The 25,236-nt window shown below is 34.4% G+C and overlaps 1 protein-coding gene across 1 annotated transcript in view; it reads left to right on the plus strand.

Annotated features, from left to right (window-relative positions):
• The window catches only part of Tomm70 (translocase of outer mitochondrial membrane 70), a 34,818-nt gene extending 13,973 nt beyond the window's left edge, over nucleotides 1-20,845 (plus strand). The window contains exons 3-12 of the mRNA XM_047564447.1: nucleotides 672-798; nucleotides 2,101-2,210; nucleotides 4,897-5,045; nucleotides 7,464-7,671; nucleotides 10,642-10,776; nucleotides 12,491-12,598; nucleotides 14,048-14,164; nucleotides 16,778-16,875; nucleotides 18,018-18,140; nucleotides 20,392-20,845. Of these exons, the coding sequence (XP_047420403.1) occupies nucleotides 672-798; nucleotides 2,101-2,210; nucleotides 4,897-5,045; nucleotides 7,464-7,671; nucleotides 10,642-10,776; nucleotides 12,491-12,598; nucleotides 14,048-14,164; nucleotides 16,778-16,875; nucleotides 18,018-18,140; nucleotides 20,392-20,545 (1,329 nt within the window). The 3' untranslated portion in view covers nucleotides 20,546-20,845. The remainder of the gene's footprint in view (nucleotides 1-671; nucleotides 799-2,100; nucleotides 2,211-4,896; nucleotides 5,046-7,463; nucleotides 7,672-10,641; nucleotides 10,777-12,490; nucleotides 12,599-14,047; nucleotides 14,165-16,777; nucleotides 16,876-18,017; nucleotides 18,141-20,391) is intronic.
• The last annotated feature ends 4,391 nt before the right edge of the window (nucleotides 20,846-25,236 follow it).

A 25,236-nucleotide genomic window follows, 5' to 3' on the forward strand; every position in this document is an offset into this window, starting at 1 on the left:
CAGAAATCATTTTTTTATGAAATAAAGGCATGCCATTTGTGTAATCAAAAAAAAAAAAAAAAGTAGAGGGAGATAATTCAAAAAGGAAATTGAGAAGGAACTGCCAGTGAGTTAGGTAGAAATCAAGTGAAGTGGCAACTCTGGAGGATTGGCAATAAAGAGGCCCTTGGGGTTGTGGGGGATAACTGTAGGGAATTACAGAATCAAATAAGGAATTTTAAAAGATGGAATGTACTAGAGCAAGTGTTTTTATAGTTATGGGAATGGTTCAAAAGAGAAGCAGGAAAGAGAGAGCTCAGTGAAGTCCTTGACCCAGATCATGAGAGAAGGGTTAGTCTTTGATCAAGAGGGGTACAAAGGAGGAACAAAGGGAACAAAGGAGGAAACGGTATGAAAACAAAAGCCACAGGTAGAGTTGTAGATTTGGAGGTAGAAAGGTGTCCTAAGTATGTCCTTTGCCTATTTTTTTTAACCTGATTGCTTTGGTACAGATATTTGTAAGAGCTTTTGTAGTATATAGTAGATATTAAGTTTTTGTGTTGGGAATATGTTTTTTATTATGGGACTCCAAATACTTGACCTGCTAAGTCTGGAAAACTGATGTCTGTTGAACAGTACTTCTGTTAGTGGACGCTAATAATTTCAGTTCTTCTCAATACTTTTAATTATAGCAAAAATGGAAAGAGGTGGCAGAAGATTGTACAAAGGCTGTTGAACTTAATCCCAAATATGTGAAAGCTCTCTTCAGACGTGCAAAAGCCCATGAAAAGTTAGATAATAAGAAGGAATGTTTAGAAGGTGAGAATGCTTTTATTATTACATATGAAAATTACTAGAGACATTGTGGTCATTGGTGAATTTATGTGAAACTGCCTTCTGAGCAGAGAAATCAGTTCTCCAGTTGAGACTTTGTTTTCTAGTTTAAATTTAAATTGCTGATATTTAAGTATTACCTTTGTTCTCAGCTATGGTATTAAATGAGTATTAAAATTTGAAACTTATACAGCACACATTTTATTTATTTATTTAATTTTAGTTGTCAGTGGACCTTTATTTTTATTTATTTATTTGTATACGGTGCTGAGAATTGAACCCAGTGCCTCACACATACTAGGCAAGCACTCCACCACTAAACTACAACCCCAGCACCACACATTTTAAATTTGGCATTTAGTAAGGATTGGTATAACTTCATGAATAAGAAAATTAGAAAAGAGGCTTTAGCAAGTGATAGTGTTTCTAAGATTCTACATATTTTCAGTTAATATCCTATATAAATATGAAAAAACTCCAATCTTAGAGAAAACACTTTTTTTGTCCTTCATATTTTCAGGCCTCTTATACCCAATTGCAAATTATGTAACTAGTACAAAACATTCAAGTGAATTTGTCATTCTCAAATGCTATAAATGTTCTGCAGCCTCTAATTGGCCTTGTCTCCTCCCAAAACTGCAATTAAAATAAGAGACCTGACTTTAAAAGTACATTTTTCTAGGTGACGTGCAGCTCAACCAAAGTGTAATTTCTATAGCATAAAAGCACTTTCCACTACATGTTTAGATCTGCTTTTAAAGCATCAATAAGATTTAGCCATAGTTAGTTATTAAAAGACTCCCTCCCCCACATGCTGGGGATCCAACCCAACACCTCACAAGTGAAAATCATACCTTCTACCACTTTGCCACCAGACCAGAATAACTTTTTTTTAAAAGAAAAAGACTATTTTTTTTTTTTTTTTTTTTTTTTTTTTTTTTAAAGAAAAGGTCTGGATTATCAAATACTTTTAGAGAACATTTTAGCAAAAGATGAAGTTTTCTGGTATTGTGAAATTTGATAGGAGTGTTACTTTAGAAAGGGGAAATCTAAATTGGAGTTTTGAAAGAAAAGGGATGAGAAAAAGAATGACATTGGTACTAGCTAAAGTTATCAAGGGAATGTAACACTTGTTTGGAGAAGCAAAGATGTAGAATTGTAAAAAAATTGAGTTCGGAAAGAGAGGGACAGCCATTGTTTGAGTACTTTGAATGAATGGTTAAGGAACCACTGGTCTTATAAACTGAATTAATTTCATACTGCTTCTTAATTTTCCGTCACTTTTAGATGTCACTGCTGTGTGTATATTAGAAGGGTTCCAAAATCAACAAAGCATGCTCTTAGCTGATAAAGTTCTTAAACTTCTTGGAAAAGAGAAAGCCAAAGAAAAATATAAGGTAAATTAATCTGAGTTTGGGGTAGTGGGGGAAGGGGAGTAATACATTGTAAAGGGTAATTGCTAATTTATGCTACTTGAATTTAGGCATGGTGATAATGGTAACAACTGAAATTATAACTGAATTATATTTTCTTTTTTTCCCATGAGATTGGGCTTTGTGGTATATCCTTTTTCAGTAGGACTATAACCAGTACTATACTTGGAGAATATTGGAGTACACCTCTGTCCCCTGCCACACTGTGGCCCACGGGCCAAATCCAGTCTGCTGCCTATTATTTATAAATAATATCCAACCACTCACACATTGTTCTTGACTGCTTTTGAACTGTAACAACAAAGTGGTTGTTGTAGCATACAGAAACTGGCCTTCAAAGCCTGAACTATTTATTACCTGGCCTTTTACAGAAAAGTATTTGCCAGCCCCCATTCTGTATCATTAGTTTTTAAAGACATACTATATAAATGGGCATTCATTTTAGACTGATAGTAACAGATAGTTTATTTAATTCAACAAATAGTTATTAAACAAAGTTCCATGCTGGAGGGATAGGGTCCCTTACCTTACAGAATTACAGTTTAGTGAGAGAGATTGTTACCAAGTGTAATAAGACCTGATATAGCTAAGAGTCCAAGGGAAGAAGAAAGTAGAGTGCTAGGAGAGTAGCACAAGCTTCACTGCATATCACACATATGTATATGTTTATATTTACTTTCCATCTCTGAATGTTTGTAGAATTACACAATTTAAAACAGGTTTCTTCATTGTAGGACTTGAATACACTAAGATCTATTGTGAATGTACAAAAGGAATTCAACTGTAATGGCTCTAAGTCTTTTAAATCTATGGATCTTTTTTTTCCCTTGAGTATCTCATTAGGTTGGTGTTCCTCAAAAACAGTTTGTGAAACATCATGTTAGGGTCTCATAATTGAGCCTTGAAGGAATCTAGTTTCTTTATATTTGTTTACGTAATGTCACTTTTGAGCAATTAGACTAGTTGAGTTGCAAAGTGGTAAAAAAATAGAAAATAACCTCTATTTGCATAGCTTACAAATCACTTTCTACATAGATTTTCTAATTTGTTTATATGCTACTTTGTAAATCATAGAACAGTTTTCATATTATTATTTTAATTTTTATAACAACCCAATAAGATAAATGTGGGAGGTATTTCAATTGCAGTTTTAGAGATGAGAACAAGCTAGAGGGGTAATGACATGAGTGAGGTTATGTAACTAATAAGTAGCAGAGTTTTTATCCTTTTCCTTTGATATTGAAGTCCATTGCTTATAGCATATTATTTTAATTTTAAACTTATAACCATGTATGGAAAGCAGGGAGGTGATAACCTCATTTCTAGGCTAAAATGGGGAACTATAAAAGACATTAACAATTTACCCAGTTTCAAGTAAATGCTGTTTATATTTCTATTTAAACTTTCACCATAAAGCAATAAATGATTGCCACTATATATTTCTTTGAGTGTCTTTAGTGAAATGCTGAAGTTAGGCATATTTATAACTCGATGAGTGATCCCTTTGATTTAAAATATTTTTTATGTTACTCTAAAGTAAGACAAATTGAGTCTCTCCCCAGGGAAAGCAGAAAGATAAATATGAGTGATTTTATATTGCTATAACAGAATACCACAAATTGGGTAATTTATAAAGAAAAGTGATTTGTTTCTTATATTGTAGAGACTGGGAAGTTCAGTATCAAGGTGCTGGCACCTGTGAGTGTCTTTGTGCTCTGTCATCTTTTAGCAATGCAAGAGTTAATTTTTATAAGGAATCTAGTATTTTGATAAATAACCCACTCCTGGAATAATAATATTAATCCATTCTTGAGGATAGAATTCTCATGACTTAATCACTTCTTATAAAGCCCAAATTCCTAACACTGTTGCACTGGGGATTCAGTCTCTTAACATAAACTTAGAGAGACACATTCAAATCACAACAGTGAGGTCCCCCTTAGATTTCTTTTTCAGTTTGCTTCTGTCCCACCCTCATCTGTCCAAGATTGACCATTTACTTACAAAGCCAGATCCCTTTTTTTCTCCTTCAAATACAAAGACATTAAAACCTACCAAGATAATAATAATGACATTTGTTATACTTAAAATTTAAATATCATATTTTCATTTTAAACCCATTGGGTTAAATTTTATACAGAGTCAAAAATATCTTGAGGGAAAGCTGGGTTATGACGACACACATCTATAATCCCAGTCATTTAGGAGGCTGAATCAGGAAGAATGCAGGTTGCATTGGCAACTTAGGGAGATCCTGTCTCAAAAATGTCTGGGTAGTAGCTCAATGGCAGAACACCCCAGGTTCAATCCCCAATACCACAAAACAAAAATAAGTAAATAAAACTTAAGAGAGTTCTTTGGCTATGTTACTTCCTCTTCATTTAAAACTTTAAAAAATTAGGCTTCATAAGGAGAAATAAAAACTCATATAATAATGAATCAAGTAGCTATGCCAGAAAGAAATAATATAGGAAATGTGATTTCAATGAAACTTTCAGTGGTATTTGCCAATAATGGAAATCTTCAGAGGAAAGCCCATGGAAATGGAGTTAACATTTTTATAACAGTTATCCTTAGTGTTCTGCAGTGTGTATGCTTTCTTGATTAGTGTTTTCTCATTTCAATAAGTTTAAATGTGGTTAAATTTCAGAATCGTGAACCTCTGATGCCATCTCCACAGTTTATCAAATCTTACTTCAGTTCTTTCACGGACGATATCATTTCTCAGCCCATGCTAAAAGGAGAGAAGTCTGATGAAGATAAGGACAAGGAAGGAGAAGCTTTAGAAGTAAAAGAAAAGTAAGTATACTAAGCATGGTGTCTACTGAATAGCTTTTTTGCTGCCATGTACTGTTCCTTGAGCTCAAATGGATTTAGTCACCTAAAAAAAGAAAAAAAAAGAATCATATCCTCAGATACAGATAGATAAAAGTATAATAAAAAAATTATTATTATTGTAAAAATACTTCTCTTTCTAGCATGTGTTTGTTACTTTTTGGTGACTCAAGTTTTTACTGCCAGGAGTCTGTCCTACTTGTACAGTCCTATGTGATACTCTCAAGTCAAGTGGTTGACTGTATTTGAATAGAGGCACTAACTTGAAAATTATTTTGTAGCTCAACACCCAAATGCTAGTGCAGGATTATTTTTAGTTTAGTTTATAAGTTGTGAGGTGCTTAGGAGTGCCTGAAGAGTAAATTTCTTCAAGGTTTTTTCTGCTTGCCCAGGAAAATACCATTTTTTAGACTTCTTATGTTTGATCCTGCAGAGAACTGAAACCAAAGCACATGGTGCTATGTTTACAACTGAAGATCTAGCCATATAATGGAGTATATATGCCATGTAGCCTGCTTATCATTATTATCAATACTTATGTTTCGCAGTGAAAACTAACTCTCCTCTAAGAGAAGGCACAGTATTATTACCAACATGACATTTTTAATTAATTTTGGATGAAAGAGCAATATTGTTCCAATAGTAAAATATAACAGGGTTTTTGCATCTAAAGCATTAGAGGCTTTGGGAAGCAGATTGCTTTTGATCTTTATATCCCAATTTTTCTATTGTTGTTGGCTGCCTTTTGGATGTACAAATATTAGTTGATACATGTTCTTTAAAAAATCATAGTTGGGGCTGGGGAGATAGCTCAGTTGGTAGAGTGCTTGTCTTGCAAGCACAAGGCCCTAGGTTTGATCCCCAGCACCGCAAAAAAAATAAAATAAAATAAAATCATAGTTGGGAAATAAATGTTTGAGGTCAGATAGCTCTGTTGACAATGATGTAAATATTTTCCTCTTCTGGTTAGGAAATAGTCTTTCTCCCATAAAAACTACAGTGAAATTAATTATTCTAAGAGCTGTATTGAGAGGTGACAGGACATAGCCAGCTCTCATCAGAACCACTAACTGGAATTGTCCTCAAATTTCTAAATTCTTATTTCTGAACCTTAGCTTCATCATCTTTTAAATAGAGCTAGTAATACTTACCTTGCAGGGTTATTTGGGAGTTTAGAGATTATGATTATAAATACCTAGCACTTCAGTTCTCAACAAGAAGTAACTTTTTACTTTTGATTTGTTTCTGTTTTGTTAGCCTGGTGACCTGAAGAACTAAAAAAGAGTATAAGAAATGTTAGAATGTGATTATAGGAAATGTTATCGCAAAGTTAAAAGATTTTAATTGACATAACTTTTAAGTTGCATGCCAGTTTTCTTTATACCTAAAATAACTGCAGTGAGAAATTATATTTTAATTTACAGTGTCTTATACAGATGCTCCTTGACTTAATGGAGTTACATCTCAATAAACACATCAAAGGTTGAAAATATCATAAGTCAAAAATGAATTTTACTACATCTAACCGACTGTGTATATAGCTGAGGACATAGTACACTGTAGAGTATTGGTCGATTGTCCTCAGGATCCCATGGCTCACTGGGAACTGGCCACTGCATAGAATCAACAAGAGTATTGTAGCACATATCACTAGCCCATGGTAAGATCAGAATTTGAAGTATGGTTTCTGCTGAAGTGTATCAGGTTAACACTAATAGTCAACATCTTAAAAGAATAATAAGTAATATTGTGCTCACTGCGATTTTAAAAACAAGTGTCTTAAAATCCTATTTGATAGGAGAGTCTTCCTTTAAATTGACTTCTTTAGTAAGTCCACTTAATAACTCTACGTCTGTTCTTTTAGGTGACACATGAATCTTCTTTAAGAGGAGCCTTTTAGTAATTACCTGTCTTCAGTCTTGTTCCCTTGTTCAGTCCATTCTTTCACAAAACAGTGATCTTTATCTTTACAAAGCACAGCTCTGATAATAACTCTTACCTTGGCTTTTATGACAATAAACTCATTTGATTATTTCCTATTTCTCTATTCCTCTGTTAGGCATTAAACAACTGTTGAGTGTTATCAGTGTGCCACAGACAGGAAGGTGTATTAGTCAGGATCCTTACCCATGTTTCAGACCAGTCTGTGTCTTTGATTAGCTTACGTATCTAACTATCTAAGCCAGGGTGTTAACTTCAGGATTCTGCCTTTGCTTCAGAAATCCTAATTCACTTAATGTCTACCCTCAACTCCTGTTCCACACTGGCTGATTAACTTCTTAAAGCAGTGAGTAATTTCTTAACTTGGGTGGGATAAATGTGGCAAGATTTTAGCATTTGGTCCTTTCTTAGTAAATAATTTCCTGTTTGTTTCATCTTCAGTTCTGGATATTTAAAAGCCAAACAGTACATGGAAGAAGAAAACTATGATAAAATCATAAGTGAGTGCTCAAAAGAAATAGAAGCTCAAGGCAAATACATGGCAGAAGCATTATTACTACGAGCTACATTCTACCTGCTTATTGGCAATGCCAACGCAGCCAAACCTGATTTAGATAAGGTCATCAGTTTAAAAGAAGCTAATGTGAAGGTACATTTTGAAATGCATGTGCATGTGAAAAATTTATTAAATGGAAATGATGCTTTTATAGATGTTTTACCAGCTATTTTAGCATCCTATCATTCTTCAAAAAGCTATTTTTGCTTCAAATGAAATTATATCTATGAATCTAAAAGATAAATATCAAAATGTGTATCTCAGCTCACAAAGTAAAAAAAAATGTTTTTTCTACAACATCTTATAGTTTCAGCTTCCCCTTGTAGCTGCTGCCTACTATACTGAACTATATTTGGGTAATGGTAAGGGTAATATAGCAGTGCTATTGATAACGTTGTAAGTAGCTCAAGATACATAATACCAGAATATAAACTTGTTTAATGAGACTAGCATATTTAATAAGAAGAAAGATTTTGTTATAGGAAGGGAAAAAAACAGGTCTAAAACTACAATATATTTTGTATTATAGAAAGGGAAAAAAATAGATTCTAAGAATATGATATATAACCCTACTGAAAGTTTTTTGTAGTTGTGTGGTTGGAACAGCTTTTCATTTTCCATGTATTTGTGATAATTTTCATAATTAAGGTGGGGAGTGTCTTGAATTACATGATCCTTCTGCTTGGTGCTACAAGACACAACTTAGCCAACAGTTAACTACATTCCTCTTAGTTTATTATTATCTCTGTAGCCTGTTTCATTGAATTAAATGTACTCTGTACTTTCTTTCACTTCCAAATGAATCATTCATATATTTGGGGGAATATAAAAGTTGTTTTTAAGGCTTAAATATTTGTAAAAGTTTAAAAATTAGGTTTTCCAATTGAAGATAACCTCCAAATATTATATTTAACTTATTTCCTCCTCATGTTTCTGATGACTTATGTTCTTTTGTGTTTGTTTTTTGTTTTTTTGTTTTTTGTTTTTGGCACTGTTGATTGAACTCAGGGTGCCACTGGACTAAATCCCTAGCCCCTTTTTATTTTTTTCATTTTGAGACAGGGTCTCACTAAGTTGCTTAGGACATTAAACATTTTTGTTAGAATTGTGGGGGCTACTCTTGGTTTATATATACATGTAATTGACATACGTAGTATTGCTTTGAACAAAATTTTGAAGAAAAAACCTATTTGTTTTTATGATCAGAACTTTTAATTAACAGTAAGTGGTAATTATGTCTGCTGTATACCATGTATAAAATTAACCCAAAATGGATCAGATTCCTAAATGTAAGAGCTTAAAATATAAAACTCTTAGAAGAAAACTGATGAGTAAATGTTCATTACCCTGTACTAGGCAGGGGTTCCTCAGATATGACATCAAAAGCACAAGTAGCCAAAAAAAGATAAATTGGACTTCATCAAAATTAAAAACTTCTGTGTTTGACAATGGAGTTTTATTCAGCCATAGAAAAGAATGAAATAATGGCATTTGCTGGTAAATGGATAGAAATGGAGAAAATCATGCTAAGTGAAATAAGCCAGACTCAGAAAATCAAGCGTTGAGCACTAGGGTTGTGGCTCAGTGGTAGAGCACTTGCCTAGCATGTGTGAGGCAGTGGGTTTGATTCTCAGCACCACATATGAATAAATGAATAAAATAAGGGTCTATCAACAACTAAAAATAAATGAGTGAAAGATTAGTAGAGTTGAGGGAGGAGGGAAAGAAAAGGGGGGTGGGAATTGAAATCAGATTCCTTGCATATATGGTTTTATCAAAATGAACCCAATACTGTATAATTTTTAAAGTGGACAAAGGATCTAAATAGACATTTCTCCAAAGAATATATATACATGGCTAGTAATAACATGAAAAGATGCTCACCATCATTAGCCATTAGGAAAATGTGAATCAAAAGCACAATGAGAGCTGGACAAATGAGCAAACAACTGTAATCCTAGCTATTGGGGAGGCTGAGATAGGGAAAATTGTGAGTTACAGGCTAACCTGAACAACCTATTGAGACCCTTTCTAAAAGTAAAAAGACAAAAAGGACTGTGAAGATTGGGGAAAAAAAAAAAAAGCTCAGTGGTAGAGCACTTGCCTGGCACGTGCAAAGTCCTGGATTCAATCTCCAGCATGGGGGAGGGGGAACCACATGAGATAGCACTTTATTCCTCCTTGGATGGCTATATAATAAAAACAGACAGTAGGGTGTAAATCAAAAAGATGAATAGTAACAAGTGTTGGTAAGGATGTAGAAAAATTGTAACCTTCCTATATTGCTGGTGGAATGTAAAATGGTAAAGCCTCTTTGGAAATTAATTTGCCAGTTTATCAAAAAGTTAAATATACAAGTACCATGTAATCCAACAGTTTCACTCCTCAGTATATACCCAAGAGAACTGAATACATATATAAACATAAAAATTTATACATGAATGTTCATAGCATTGTTATTCATGATAACCAACGATAGAAGCAACCCAAATGTTCATCAAGTGATGGATAAATAAAATGTGCTAATCTTTACAATGAAATGTTATTCAGCCTTTAAAAAGAATGACTAATATATACTACAACATAGATGTACTTTGAAAGCATTTGCTAAATGAAAAAAAAGTACAAAAAAAAAAAAAAGCCATATGTTATATATGATATCAGAATATACAAGTCCATAGAAATGAACAGATGAGAGGTTTTCTAGGGATAGGGAACAGGAGAGACTGGGAATGGCTGTTAATGTGTATGGAGGTTTTTTTGGTTGAGGGGAGGGTGTGATGGAAATATTCTGGAATTAGTGATAACCTAGCGATAGTGAATATACTCAAAACAACTGTTGGGGGTGCTCGGGATATAGCTCAGTTGGTAGAGTGCTTGCCTTGCAAGTAAGGACCTGGGTTCAATCCCCAGCACCACAAAAAAAAAAGAAAAAAGAAAAAAACAAACAACTGTTGACATGTACACTTTATAGCATGTACATTCTGTCAGTTTATATTTTAAAACATCTAAATTGGGGAAAAAAGAAGTACTAATGAACTTTTTCTCTGTTTGGGTCCATAGCTTCGAGCAAATGCCCTCATCAAAAGAGGGAGCATGTACATGCAACAGCAGCAGCCTGTACTGTCTACTCAGGATTTTAACATGGCTGCTGACATTGATCCTCAGAATGCAGATGTTTATCACCACCGAGGACAGGTAAATCTTTTTTTCTTACCTAGAGTTCTGACCTATAGATTGAGTTATTTGATAACCAGTTTTGAGAATTTCTTGATTTTCTTACATCATAGCTGTGGGAAAAAAAAATTATTGTACATCTTGAACATTTGTCTTTTAAAATCTTTGTATTGAATGATGAAAAAAACCAGGAAAGCAAAAATACTGGCTTACTGGTTCAGTTCATTTTTCATGTAATCCTGGTTAGTAGGTTTTCAGTGAATAAAACATTAATGACATTTTGTTAAACATTTTGAGTTAATGCTAGAATGAACAGGATAGTTTTTGTGGACTTCTTACTATTAAGAAAATATTAGCCTGGACTCCAAATAGTACCCTCCCCCAAAATAAAATCTGAATATAGAGTTTTATAATAGACATTTCATTTTTTAGTAAAAATAAATAGTGAAGAAAACAGTTTCCAACTACAGCATGACTCAGTGGTGGGGTCATAATTTTCTTAATATAACTTTTTAGAATGCAGTATGGTAGAAAGTAGTGCTATTCATTTAATTACAGAAAAGCTGTTCTTTCTAAATGGAGAATTTTAATGTTTCTGTACAAAGGATATTAGGAAATGTTGAGACAACCTTTTATGATTTTTGACATTTTCATCTTTCCTGGTAATACTCAAGATTATTTTGAAAGGTAATTATCTAAAATCTAACCTGTTTTGAAATCAAGAAATACAGAATGTTTAGTTTTTCTAGAATAGGTTTCTGCTTAATAGTTTAAAGCTGGGCACACACAAATAATCCCAGCTATACAGGAGGCTGAAGCAAGAGGATTGACACTTCATGACCAGCCTAGGCTATTGTTCATAATTGCAATGCGAAAATGGTGAGCTGATCACTCGTTTACAAAAAAAAAAAAAAAAAAAAAAAAAAAATTGGACATCAGTTTGAAGCTTTAGAATCTTTCCTTTAAAAATTACAGGATAGGGGGCTGGGGAGATAGCTCAGTCGGTAGAGTGCTTGCCTTGCAAGCACAAGGCCCTGGGTTCGTATCCCCAGCACCCAAAAAAAAAAAAATTACAGGATAGGCTGGGCATAGTGGCACCTACTTTTATAATCCCAGCAATTCAGGAGGCTGAGGCAGAAAGATTTCCAGTTCAATGCCGGCCTTCGCAACTTTGCAAAGCCCTAAGCAACTTAGTGAGACCTTGTCTCAAAATTTAAAATTTTTTGTAAAAGGGTTGGAGATGTAACTCTGTGGTTAAGTGCCCCTGGGTTAAATATATATATATATATATATTTTTTTTTTTAAACTGGGGATTTATATGTATAATTATATATAATTACTTATATAATGTATAATTGTATTTATATATGTAAATTTATATGTCTATGTGGGGCTGGAGGTATAGCTCAGAGGTAAAGTGCCCCAAAAAAATAAATTAGAATTACAGGATGGCAGTGAAACTCCACACCATTCATGAACAAACACAAGAATGGGATCCTAATTAGAATAAGTTATACTCCATTTTGTATATATCAAAGTACACTCTACTATCTTGTGTATCTAAAAACAACAAAATTTTTAAAAAAATTACAGGATAGTTCACTGTTTATGCAAATTAATTCTATATTAAATAATTACTACATGCTAAATATTAGCTATGATAACAGAAGAGACCCTGGGGACCTAACTCATGAACCCATTATCTTGAATTGCATTTGCGTATTTTTTTCCCTAGCTGAAAATACTGCTTGATCAAGTTGAAGAAGCAGTGGCAGATTTTGATGAATGTATTAGATTAAGACCTGAGTCTGCTCTGGCACAAGCTCAAAAATGTTTTGCATTGGTAGGTACTACATTATTTTGTAATTCCTAAATGCTTTTATTTTCAGTGTCAACAAAAATGAGTATTTCCATTGTCTTTAAGAATAATCTATTTTTCACCCAAAGGGTGACTACAGGGGGAAAAAACATACTAATAAGCATATATGTTAATCCATATATACCTCCTATATTTCTCTAGATGTTTGTTTAATTTCATTTGACAAATATTTGACCCTGACTTTATGCTATCCTAAATAGAACAGGTCTGCTTTTCTATAATAGAAGAGCACAAAGAACAAAAGCATTTTGAGGATCTAGTTTGTAATCATGACACCACATAACTTTTCTCTTCATCTCTCCTTTATAAAGCTATTCCTTGATATTCAGAAATACAAAACCAAACAGGTGAAATAAGTGCACTTTTATTACAATTAAGTAACCAGAGTCCTAAAAGAATTTTTCTTTTAAAAAAAGAAATTACATTACAACATAAACACACTTATAGATGAAAAATGATAAAAATTTATTAGGTTAAAAATTCCCACCAACCAAGATGCCCTTCAGTTGATGAATGGATAAAGAAACTGTGGTAAATATACAAATGGAATATTACTCGGCCATAAAGAAGAATAAAATTATGGCATTTGCTGATAAGTGGATGAAGTTGAAAAATATCATGCTAAGTGAAATAGGCCAAGTCCAAAAAACCAAAGGGCGAATGTTTTCTCTGATAATTGGATGACGATATATAATGAGAGTGGGTGGCAGGGTAGAGAGAGAAGAATGAAGGAACTTTGGATGGTATAGAGGAAAATGAGGTAGGGAGGGATGGGGGACAGAAAGAGACTAGAGACAGTATTACTATATGTATATATATGATTACATTGCGTACAACCATAGAAATGAAAAGTTGTACCCCATTTGTGTACAATGAATCAAAATGCAGTCTGTAAAAAATTTTTTAAAAATTTATTAAAAAAAAAATCCCCCATGTAGCTGGGTACAGTGGCACATGCCTGTAATCCCAGTGGCTAGGGAGGCTGAGGCAGGAGGATCACGAGTTCAAACCCAGCCTCAGCAAAAGCGAGGTGCTAAGCAAATCAGTGAGACCCTGTCTCTAAATAAAATTCAAAATAGAGCTGGGGATGTGGCTCAGTGGTCAAGTGCCTATGAATTCAAGTACCCCCAGCACTGTCCCCTCCAATTAAAATCCCCCATGTAGCAGGGCACACTGTGCACACCTGTAATCCCAGCAACTCAGGAGTCCGAGTCAGGAGGATTGAAAGTTTGAGGACAGCTCTTTGATTTCCTGTTGCTGTGGTATTTCCTTGAAACCCTTTAGAATATAGCAAATTATGATAACAAATCATCTGCTTTTCTGGAAAGAATTATATAATTTTGTGTCTTTCATATGTTCGAGAAGTTTTTGAGTTCTTGGTTTGACAGACCTGTTTTGATTTTTTTTAAATAGTATCGCCAGGCATATACAGGAAACAATTCTTCACAAATCCAGGCAGCTATGAAAGGTTTTGAAGAGGTCATAAAGAAATTCCCAAGGTGTGCTGAAGGCTATGCACTGTATGCCCAGGTAAGTGATTTTTCTAAGACAAATTTTTAAAGAACTGCATTTGTTTGGAAAACAGTGCTACCTGATTGCAACTTTTTGCTGTTTCTCATGGCCCGGTCATGGTCTTAAATCACTCAGGAGAGGCTCTGATGTTGCACAGTTTAGAAAACATGACCCTAAACTCATAGTGAGGTGAAGTTTATGGCAAACATTTCTCCTTTGTTTTCATTTGGAACTGATTTACAAAAAGTAATTACCTTAGAAAAATAGACTGTTTGTAATTGGGTGGGGAAAATATTAATGGAAAGGTGTTTTGTTTTTCCTTGACTTTTTGAGACAGGGTTTCACTTTGTTACCCAGGCTGGTCTTGAAGTCCTGAGCTCAAGTGATGCTCCCAAGTGCTGGGATTATAGGGACCTTCCACTCCACCCAGCATCGGAAGAGTTTTCTTGCTGTGTGATCACTGTCCTTTTAAATAGTTAGCTAGGCTTTTTAATAATTTAATGGCCTATTTTAATTTCCCTTTGGTTTGTCTAAAATTCTTGATGCTTTAATGTTTTAGGACTGAAACTGTGGAAAGTAGGACTTAAGTTTGAATTTAACTTTTTAATTGAGTCTGAAATTGAGAAATTAATAATTTTAAATCACCTTTTTTAATAAAAATGATTAGCTTCTGAAAGCTTCAGTTATAATTTGCCCCCAAGTCTTTCAATTTGAAAGTTGTTTTTGGTGTCTGCATAAACTAGCCATCTCATTAGTCTGTGATTTTCTAGCTGACTCTTTAAAGAAAAGTTGGAGTTCATTTCTCCACTAACATCTGAGAACTCAAAAACATTTTAAAATTACCATCCCTGGTAGATTCCTCTCCTTAAACCATTCTTAAGGTAGCCTATTTTGGTTTTAGTTTCCTTCATGCTGTCTTTAGGCCAGGTTATAAGGTAATTTTCACAAGGACTTTGAGGGTTGATTAAGAGGGACCATGAAAAGATTGATTTGTGTTGAATCTATTCTTAGAAGGTAGGTTCTTCACATCACTGCATTATCAGGATTGAAATTGTGGGATATGAAACAATCCAGAAGTCTTTTAAACCTCTGTTCGAAATAATGTCATCTCTTTAGTCATAGTTCTTTACAATTCCTGGGATAATAATATATGAAACATTGGTTGCTGGCTACACACTAATTAATTATAATTAATAGTACACACTATATAATAATTGTATATAGTGTATCAATATTCAAATAAGGCCATTGTACATTTTTATCAGATGATATTTGTATCGATCAGGTACACTGAGGGTTAAACCTTAATTAGTAATAGACCAGAAAGTGACACCATTATCCCGGAATTTAAAAGGACTTTTTTTGGTGCACATTTCTATGAGGATTTGAGAGAGCAAAGGCACTGAATAGCTTTAAAGAAACCAGTACTATCAACAACTTTTCTGCAGAGGTTTTTGTTTTTGTTTTTAATCTATTTATTAATTTTGCAGTCCTGGGATTTGAACCCAGATGTGTGTTCTACCAAGATACATAGCCCAACCATTTGTTACTTTGAGATAGGACCCCACTAAGTTGCCAAAACTGGCCTTAAACCTTGTGATCCTCTTTCCTCAAACTCCTAAGTCACTGGGATTACAGCATGTGTTTGCCTGCCCTCTGCAGAGCTTTTCTTACTTGCACATTCCCTTTAAGTGTTACATCTTCAAAATTGGTTTGACTTGACTTACGTGAACTGTCTCCTTATCAGCACAAGTATTTTAACAGTGTATTTGCACTGGAATTTCGAATTTTTATTTACATAGTTAAATGTAACTTTATTACACATATATATTTAAATCCTACTTTCAGTAGTTCATATATATATAATTAATTATATTAAATGTTTTTAATCCTCAACTTGGTCTTAAATACTAAGAACTCTGAGCATGATATGGTATCCACATAATCTATTTCAGCCATGAAATTTGTATAAAAGTACCTTTACCACATGCTTGCCTATAATCTTAGCTACTTGGGAGGCTGAGATAAGGAAGATTGAAAGTTCAAGGCCAGTCTAGGCAATTTAGCAAGACCCTGTCTCAAAATAAAAAATGTAAAGGGCTGGGGTTGTAGCTCAGTGGTAGGGTATCCCTCTACCCACAGTTCAAAAAAAAAAAAAAAAAGTACTTGTGTCTGCTTTTGTTTTTATTAGTTATCTTTTAAGGAATGACTCCAGCAATTAACACACACATGTTAACTTATTAACTTATCCTTCCAAGTGAGTTTTGCCCTTAAAGTAATGCCTTTAAGATATATATTATGATAAATTATGGGTAAGCAGATGAATATACTTGTGAGATGATAATATAAGAACCATCACTCAGAGTGGGATTTCCTTATTCCACAGTTTCCCAGATTATCTGGTTACATATAACTACTTTGAAAAATGAGAGGACAGTTAAGGTTTCATATTTATAACAGTGCCACCTAGAAACCCCTGTAATTAAGATGTAAAATTTAAATCAGTTTAAATAAGTTATTTAAAACATAATAATTTGGTAATGAAGTAAATTTTAATAATAATAAGCAATATGCTTTTAAGTGTTTAGGTTAACAGTTTCTTTAATATAACTGAAGTATTTCCTTACATAGGCATTAACAGATCAACAACAATTTGGTAAAGCTGATGAAATGTATGATAAATGTATTGATTTGGAACCAGATAATGCCACAACATATGTTCATAAAGGGTATGTATTTTTGTGGTTCTTTTTGTTCCAGTAAGATAATTTCTCCTTCATTGTACTAAAGTGGATTTCTTTTGGCTTTTGAGGAATGGGATTGTGGTAGAGAAGTATAAGTGAGTTAATCAACCAGTTTCCTAACACTTACAAATGCTGTTTTTTTTTTTTTTAATATGTTTTTAGCTGTAGATGAACACAATACTTTATTTTTATTTTTATATGATGCTGAGGTTTGAACCCAGTGCCTCTCGTGTGCTAATAAGCAAGCACTCTACCACTGAGCTACAGCCCCAGCCCTGTTTCATTACATAAAAATGTACCATTTTTACTGTAGCTTAAGGGATTCAATTTTAGTTCAGAACATCCTGTCAAATGTTACTTATATCAAAATAGGAAAAATACATAGTGTGCATTTCTTATCCTTGTGTACTTGTACAACGTAAAAATTAAGGGATGCTAGGCAGATCAGTAATGGAGCCCAAGCCAGGCACAATGTTGCTCGCCTGTAATCCCAGCAATTTAGTAAGGCCCTAAGCAACTCAATGAGAACCTGTCTCTAAAAAATATGAAAAACGGTCTGGGGATATGGCTTGGTGGTTAAATACCCTGAGTTTAATTCCTGGTTCCAAAAGGAAAAAAAAAAAAAAAAAAATGGAGCCCAGACCATTGGATACTATTGTGGTATGTGTGTGTGTGTGTGTGTGTGTGTGTGTGTGTGTGCGTGTGTTGTTTCTGTGGTGCTAGAAAGTGAACCCAGATGGGCTGGGGAGATATCTCAGCTGGTAGAGTGCTTGCCTCAAAAGCATAAGGCCCTGAGTTCGATCCCCAGTACCTCAAAAAAAAAAAGTGAAATTGAACCCAGGTCCTTAGTCATAATAAGCTCATGCTCTACTGCTGAGCTATACCCCTAGCCCAGATGTGCTTTGTTTTTGTTTCTGCATAATAAGGAATTTAAACTACAAAACTAGTAATAGGTTGGGAAACACACACACACACACACAAGCGTGATGCCGATTATGTACTGCTTTGATTTGTTTTTCTTTATAAGTCAAAATATAAATTTATTAAGGGTAGAAGTTGAGTAAGACATTTGTATTTCTATTAATACGGAGCCATGGTCACTTACGACTACTTTTTTGCATTTGCAGTTTACTTCAACTTCAGTGGAAACAAGATTTGGATAGAGGTTTGGAGCTTATCAGCAAAGCTATTGAAATTGATAATAAATGTGATTTTGCCTATGAAACCATGGGAACTATTGAAGTGCAAAGGTAACTTATAGAGTCTGTTCTTAGCAAGTTTTTGGTAGCTCCATAGGGTATCTTTTTGTTATCGTTACATATGTGTTATTATTATGCCTATTGATGCAAGCGTCCCTTGAAACTATGCAGCTTTTATATTCCTCATTTTATCGTTCTTCCAAATTAAAAATCACACTTGTAAAATTGTATGAGTCTATGCATTAGAAAAGGAAACTTATCTTTCTCTAATGTCTGTTGTGTGTTCTTTCCTCCTTTCCCTTGTTATTCATGTTGGAAGGGAAAAAAAGTAATGTAGTAATATATTAAGGAATACAGAATAAGAAAGATTGGTAGCCAGGTTGCCATGAGATCTAGATTCTACAAAGAAGCAACCAAAGAAGGAACAAACAAGTAGAAAAGTTGTAACATCTTCTCTGAGCCCCTGAGTTTTCTTTAAAATTGGGATTGGATAAAATTATGTTTTCCAACTCTGACTTTCCATAACTTCTTGTTCATATAAATGTTTATCCAGAGTTACTTTTAAAGATCTACATTAACAGGTATAATTGTTGATGCATGGGACTTATTGGAGTACAGCATCTTAATGGTGGCATTGCCTTCCATTTGAGTACCTATTTTAGGTCAAGTACTAAACTCAAGGTGTTCTCCAAATATTACTTAGATTGATCTATACACCCCTCTTTATAAAGATGGAGAATGTATATATGGTCCTGTGTTGTGTTGAACAGTGCAGAAACTAATGCCCAGGCCAGTTATGTTAACAAGGTGAATCAGGAATACAAGATTCAAGTCCCTATTTCACTGATATCAAAATCACTGATCCTGTCACTATCACTTGAACCATTCTGTACTGACAGTTGCATATAGATATTTCTAATTTGTTAATGTGAATAATACGTTCTCTTACTAGAATAGAGTATTTGTTCTTAATCATTCTTGAGCAGAGCTATGAATCTTTTTAGAATAGTGCATGTATAAAAACACTTTGTATTTAATTTAAGGTGTTTATAAATCATGCTGTGACTGATTTAATCAAGTAGTTAGGTGACATTTCATTTGGTAATTGTTTTTTAAGAATTCCATTGTAAATCTTACTTTACTTTTAAATAAAACTAATGTGAATGAATGAATAAAATTGCTGATTATGCTAGGGTTTAGCATATCTGCTAGCTGTTGACCTAATATCTGAACTCCTATAAAGATTTTTTTTTTTTAAATAAGTCTATCATGTAGGCATATGTTGTAGTAGGTTAAATATAGTCACCCTAGAGGTACCTCTTACTTTTTAGAATCTAACTGGCACATACGTAGTAGGGACTTAATAAATATTTGTTTGGGGATTACATACCTGTATGCATTTATACATAGTTACTTAAAACAGTTGTTTCTCAGTAATTGTATAAAGCCTAGCTACACTTAGACTGTTATGAGGTCTGTTTCATCTTATTGCCCAAGCATATTTATCTATTTACTCAAAAAACAGATACTAATTATCAGCCATTATACTAAGTTCTGGGACTTGAAAGGAGCTAGTAAGATTATGGTGTAAATAAACATACATTCATCTGACTATGCATAGAATTAAATAGAACACTGGGAACACTGATGGTAAAGCAGCTAGTTTCCTGTTCTAGGAAGGGAAGGAGAACATATTTTTCATGAGGATATGATACTTGAACCGGGCCCTACAAGTTGAGAATTTGACCAGAATCGGGCAAATAGGCAGTAAATAATCTGAGTTTTGTATGCAGGAATGGGTGTTGGCAGAGTCAAAGGACTGAGATTGCCCTTTGTGACAGAACTGCATGGGGTTGGGCATAGAGGGGTAAGAGATGAGGTTCAAAGGTGGGCTTGCACAAGCCTTCGAAGTTAAGGCCACTGAAGAAAAGCCTTCAGTTCTCTGAGGCTGTCACTGCTTTCTAAAGGAGCTTCATAGTTAAGCAGAAACATGTAAACTTTAGGAACCCAACAGAATTACGATTTTAAATAACCCATATGATTTAAGTAGCCCTCCCCCCCTTTTTTTTTAATAAATAAAGAATGTAAGAGGTATATGGAAGTACACAATATTTGCAAAAGCAGTTAACATTCCCTGAGTGCTTTCAGTGTGCTAGGCACTTTGTTTTATGAAAGAAGTATCTTACTAGAATCACAGTTGAAATTTAGTGGTCAGATTTCATGTAGTAGCACTTAATAGACTTTATTAGATATTGTGAAATGCCTGTTTAATCTGAGAATTCTTAAAATTTTGTTCTTTTAGAGGTAACATGGAGAAAGCCATTGACATGTTCAACAAAGCTATTAACTTGGCCAAATCAGAAATGGAGATGGCTCATCTGTATTCACTTTGCGATGCTGCCCATGCCCAGACAGAAGTTGCAAAGAAATATGGATTAAAACCACCAACATTATAAAACAAGGGGAATGGAGACTGATGTTCTTTTTAAAAGTTTACCCCCTTCTTCAACTGAACCCTAAGGACACTCATGAACTGTGTTGAATGGTGGAACTTAGTATTCCCCTTTGTGGTGTTGTCATTCTTTACATGTTTCATGTTTAAATGTTGTGGGCGTGGCTGTTGAAGGAAGTTCACAGTCTTGCAGCTTTTATTCCCTGTGCAACAGAAGCTTAGAACCTGTTAAAGGGATATTAAAACAACATTGCAGAGTACAAAAGATAATTTGGTCATGCAAATAAAAACTTTGATTTGTTGATTCTTTTTTTTTTTTTTTTTTAATGGGTGGTGTGGATTATGTTCTGGGTGATTTTTGTCTAAATATATATGTGTGTGTGTATAATATATGAGTCTTTTACAATATGTTGGTTTTTAAATTGACAGTATATAAATAATTTCTTTTATATTCAATTAATCCTTTTTAGTTGATTTTTTTTTAAGGATGCAAAGCTAATTGGGGATTACAGTAAATCGAGAGATCCTTTAACCATTGCCAGCATGCACAATGCCTCTGATTCTGCAGAACTTTAGAAACTTAAAAGTCCACAGCAGCTGGTTTTCATTCAGTAAATTTTGCAGAAGCAAGATATTCTGATTGATATCTGTACTAGAAGACTATAATGGAGAAGTGGACCAGGAAAAAAGGTAAGCTGAAGAAGTGTGTTCATAATTGCCAATGGCTTTTTTCTGCAATAAGTACTATTTTAAGTGTACCTTTTTTAAAAAAGTGCAGGTTATGTGTATAGCCCAAATAAACATGGAGTATGTTCATGGGAGTCTTAATTTGCTTAAATTTTCTAGTGAAAAAAATGTGACTAAGTTCAGAAAGGATGTAAGTCTTGGAGCCAGAAAAGTTGTGGGGGTTTTAGGGGAGTGGTGTTTGTTTTTTCAGAACATAGTATTTTTTGAAATGACAAGTATAGTGCTTTAGCTATGGCTACATGTGCTTAAGGAATTTTGAGCCAGTATTTTCAAAGATGCTGAATACATGCAGAATGCTTTTTTGTGTTGCACTAATTTCATCCTCTAAGGACTAATGGCCCATTTCCAGGTCTTCACTAGGAATACTGAGAGCAGAATTTTTGTTCTGTTGATTTTATCTGTACTCCCCCTTATTTAGGAATCACTTCAGTGTACTTCCAGTTACTTTTATAGACCATTCTTTGGCTTATGTGCAAAAGGATCTTTCAGGTGGGGGAAGGGCTATGTTCTCAACAGGTCTCTTTGTTTTAGACATCAGATTAAGGAGGGGTTTATTTAAGTCTGAATATAAAGAGCAAGCCTTATGTTATGCTTTTCTGGAAAGGAAGTCTAATTATAGTTACATTGTTGGAAGTAAAGGAACATTTTACTCAATTTGAAAGGGTGCTTTTTCCTGTTGAAACCAAAAAGATTTTGTCTATAAATGCTATCTTTTTAGAAATAACTAGAAATGATTATTCTTCCAAAGTCAGTCTTTGGAAAATATTGAGGCCACCAACAGATTTTTAGTTGGGATGGTTAACATAATTTAAGATTGGGATAATGGAAAACTGGAGAGCTCTACATTTTGTTCTTAAATTATGTAATCTATTATGATAACCCCTGAATATAGGAATGTTTTACATCTCTGAATGACCTCTGGCTTTAAAAAAGTTTTCATTTGCATGGCTATATTTACATTAACACTGACATTTTCTTCTACTCTTCTCCTTTTTTCTTGGGGTTGGGTAGAAAGAAAAAAAAAAAAAAAGAAAGAAACTGAAGCATGTGCCACTCAATACCGGCATTCCAAGTTCTCACAGACTATTGCCTGTTGTGAAACTATTTGAAAACTGCACTGAGAGCTGCATCTGTCTGTATCTTTTCTTTTGTAAATGACCTCACATGTAAATTCACGAAATAAATATTACATTCAAGATTTTTTTTTTAAATCTATTCTTTGAAACAGGAAGGTAGGTAGCTTATTCATTAATTACAGTTTTAGATAATCATTCTCTTTTGAGCTTAAACTAACTGAAAATAGGCACACACACAAGTTGGTTGGTGTGAATGGTGGCATTTCCTAAAAGCATTCATCCTTCCTATTGTGAAATAAGGCTTCACAGAGCCAGGAGACCCATGTTCCTTCATTCTGTACCTGTGTCTTATCCATACTTGCACAGCAGTCAAAATGGTTGGTTACTAGTCACACCTGGGCCTTGTTGCTGTTTTTTCTTCAAACTGGATCTTCCAATAAGTGTGACTATAGTTCTCACCGTGTGGTCTTTTAGAAAGTGTACCAGATATAATCTCTATGGTCCTTAATAATTGTGATGATATAAATAGGGAATATATCCCAAAATAATAGTAACAAACTTTGGTTTTAAACCACAGTTCATCTGGAAACTCAAATTGAAGTTTACTTTAAGCACAACTTAAATAATACTTTGAACCTGTAGAAGTCAATTAATTGTCAACTTAAAGACAGTTTATAGGGGCTGGGGTTTTGGTCAGTGGTGGAGTGCTTGCCTTGCACATGTGAGGCACTGGGTTCAATCCTCAGCACCACATAAAAATAAAGATTGTATCCATCTAAAACTAAAAAAAAATTTTAAACAAAATATTTTTAAACAAGAGGACCATATAATTTAACAAACCAAGAAACTTGAGTATAATAGTAATAATTTCCCTAGACTGTCTTGGTAAAATTGGGTTGTATGATCTCTTGTTTATAAGAAAATAACTTGGGAGTAGTTGGGGATAGGGGTGGATAATCAATCATTCTACTATCCCCAGTCCTCTGCTAAATTTATTTGTAAACAAAGTGACAGAATTTTAAATTTAATGTTTGCAAGCTTTAGAGTACTGATAGGAAAATAATGGTCCCCTAAAAAATATCCACATTCCTGTCCTTGGAACCTGTGAATGTTACCTAAGATGGCAAAAAGGGATTTTGCAGATGTGATTATGTTAAAAGGAAATTACTTGAAATGGTGAAATTACCCCGGATTATCTGAGCAAGCCCAAAATGCACATCATAAGAGTTTTCATAGGCGAGAGATTTCAGACGAGAAAAGGCAGCAATAATTATGACCACAGAGGCAGAGACTGGAGTGATATGGCCACAGGCCAAGGAATACTGGCAGCCAACAAAAGCTAGAAAAGGCAAAAAACAGTTCTACCCTGGAGCAGAGCATAATCTTGTCAATGCCTAGATTTTAGCCCCATAAAACTAATTTAAGACTTCTAACCACAGAAAGTGTAATGGCATAACTTCTTTTAATGGTACTAGGGATGGAACTCAGTGGTGTTCTACCATGGAGGTACAACCCCAGCCCTTATTTTTGAGACAGGATCTTAAGTTCCCAAGGCTAACCTCAGGCTTGTGGTCTCCTACCTCAGCCTCCCGAGTCCCTGGGATTACAGACATGCAGCACTGCACCTGGCCAATTTTTGTCATTTTAAGCCACTGAGTTTGGTAGTTTCTTACAACAGCAATAGGAAGCTAATGCTACTTTGACTGTCGTGTATAAGGAGAGTTAGTGCTAGTTGAAAGTTCTTTTTAGTATCCCAAAGTAGAAAAACAACATATTTAAACTTTGGCTAGAGGTGGTTTAGGCAGTGAATGTACATTCAGTTGACAGACTGGAGTAATCAAGAGCTGGAGGTATTTGTGATATAAAATAAATAGGATCATGGTATAATCACCAAGTCAAAAAAGACTGCCCTTCAGGTACAAGGTAAAAATTGAGATCCCCTTGCCAGTATCCTAGAAGAGTCACCAAAAGGAAAACAGCATTTTCAAGTGTTTAGGAGCTCAGAATTAGGCAGCATGAAAATGAGTGATTTAAGGTGACAGTGCACAAATTGTACTTGGAATTGAGATCTGTACTTAGACCCTTCTAGATGGTCTTCCTGCTGAATAACCTGCTCATCATTGGGACAATAGCTGTGGTGCCTGACTGACCCCATTCAAAGGGAGGGGAGGAGTTTAAAGGTATGAGTAGGCTGAGGGACATGATTGCTATCATTCAGTGCTCAGAGACACCTAGCTCAGTTCCTCCAGTTCTTTTTAGTATTTAAAGATAACATGACTACAAAAGTGTTGTCCTAAAAGGCCATGGGAGTGTTTATCTAGAGCAGTAACAGGGTGAAAGTATAAGTTCAAGGGGGAGCAGAATGGCTAATGGTGGTGTTCTCTATAGAGATAAGTCATACATGCTTAACCTCTGAATAACTAATGTATTAAATAACTTCTACCTGATTTTTTTCAATATCTGCTGTCAAGAATTCTTAAGTGCACCAGATTTTTACCCATATTTGCAACTACATTTCCTGAATCTGGCAGAAGATGTGATTCCTGGGTCAGACAATAGACTTGATGATGTAGATAGAGCACTGTCCTAAGGGAGTGATGTGGTGATCTAGGTAGATATAGCACATGCAGTGGAATTTCATTGCTGCCAAACCTTTAATGAGCTGATCACAAGCAAGCTGTCTGACTTTTGGCTCAGAGGCTTTAAAGAATAAATAAGGTTTGGGTAAGGAGCTTTCTAGAAGATGGGGAAACAACAATCATGACAAAAGATCTAAGTAAAGGGACATTGTGTCTGAGCTGAAAATGAGCCATCCAGATTGAGTCCAGAAAAATGAATTGTTTTTAAACTGATGGGAAGAAGGCAATAGTTG

This window comes from Sciurus carolinensis, chromosome 9, assembly GCF_902686445.1.
Source record: "Sciurus carolinensis chromosome 9, mSciCar1.2, whole genome shotgun sequence".
Classification (NCBI taxonomy): Eukaryota; Metazoa; Chordata; class Mammalia; order Rodentia; family Sciuridae; genus Sciurus; species Sciurus carolinensis.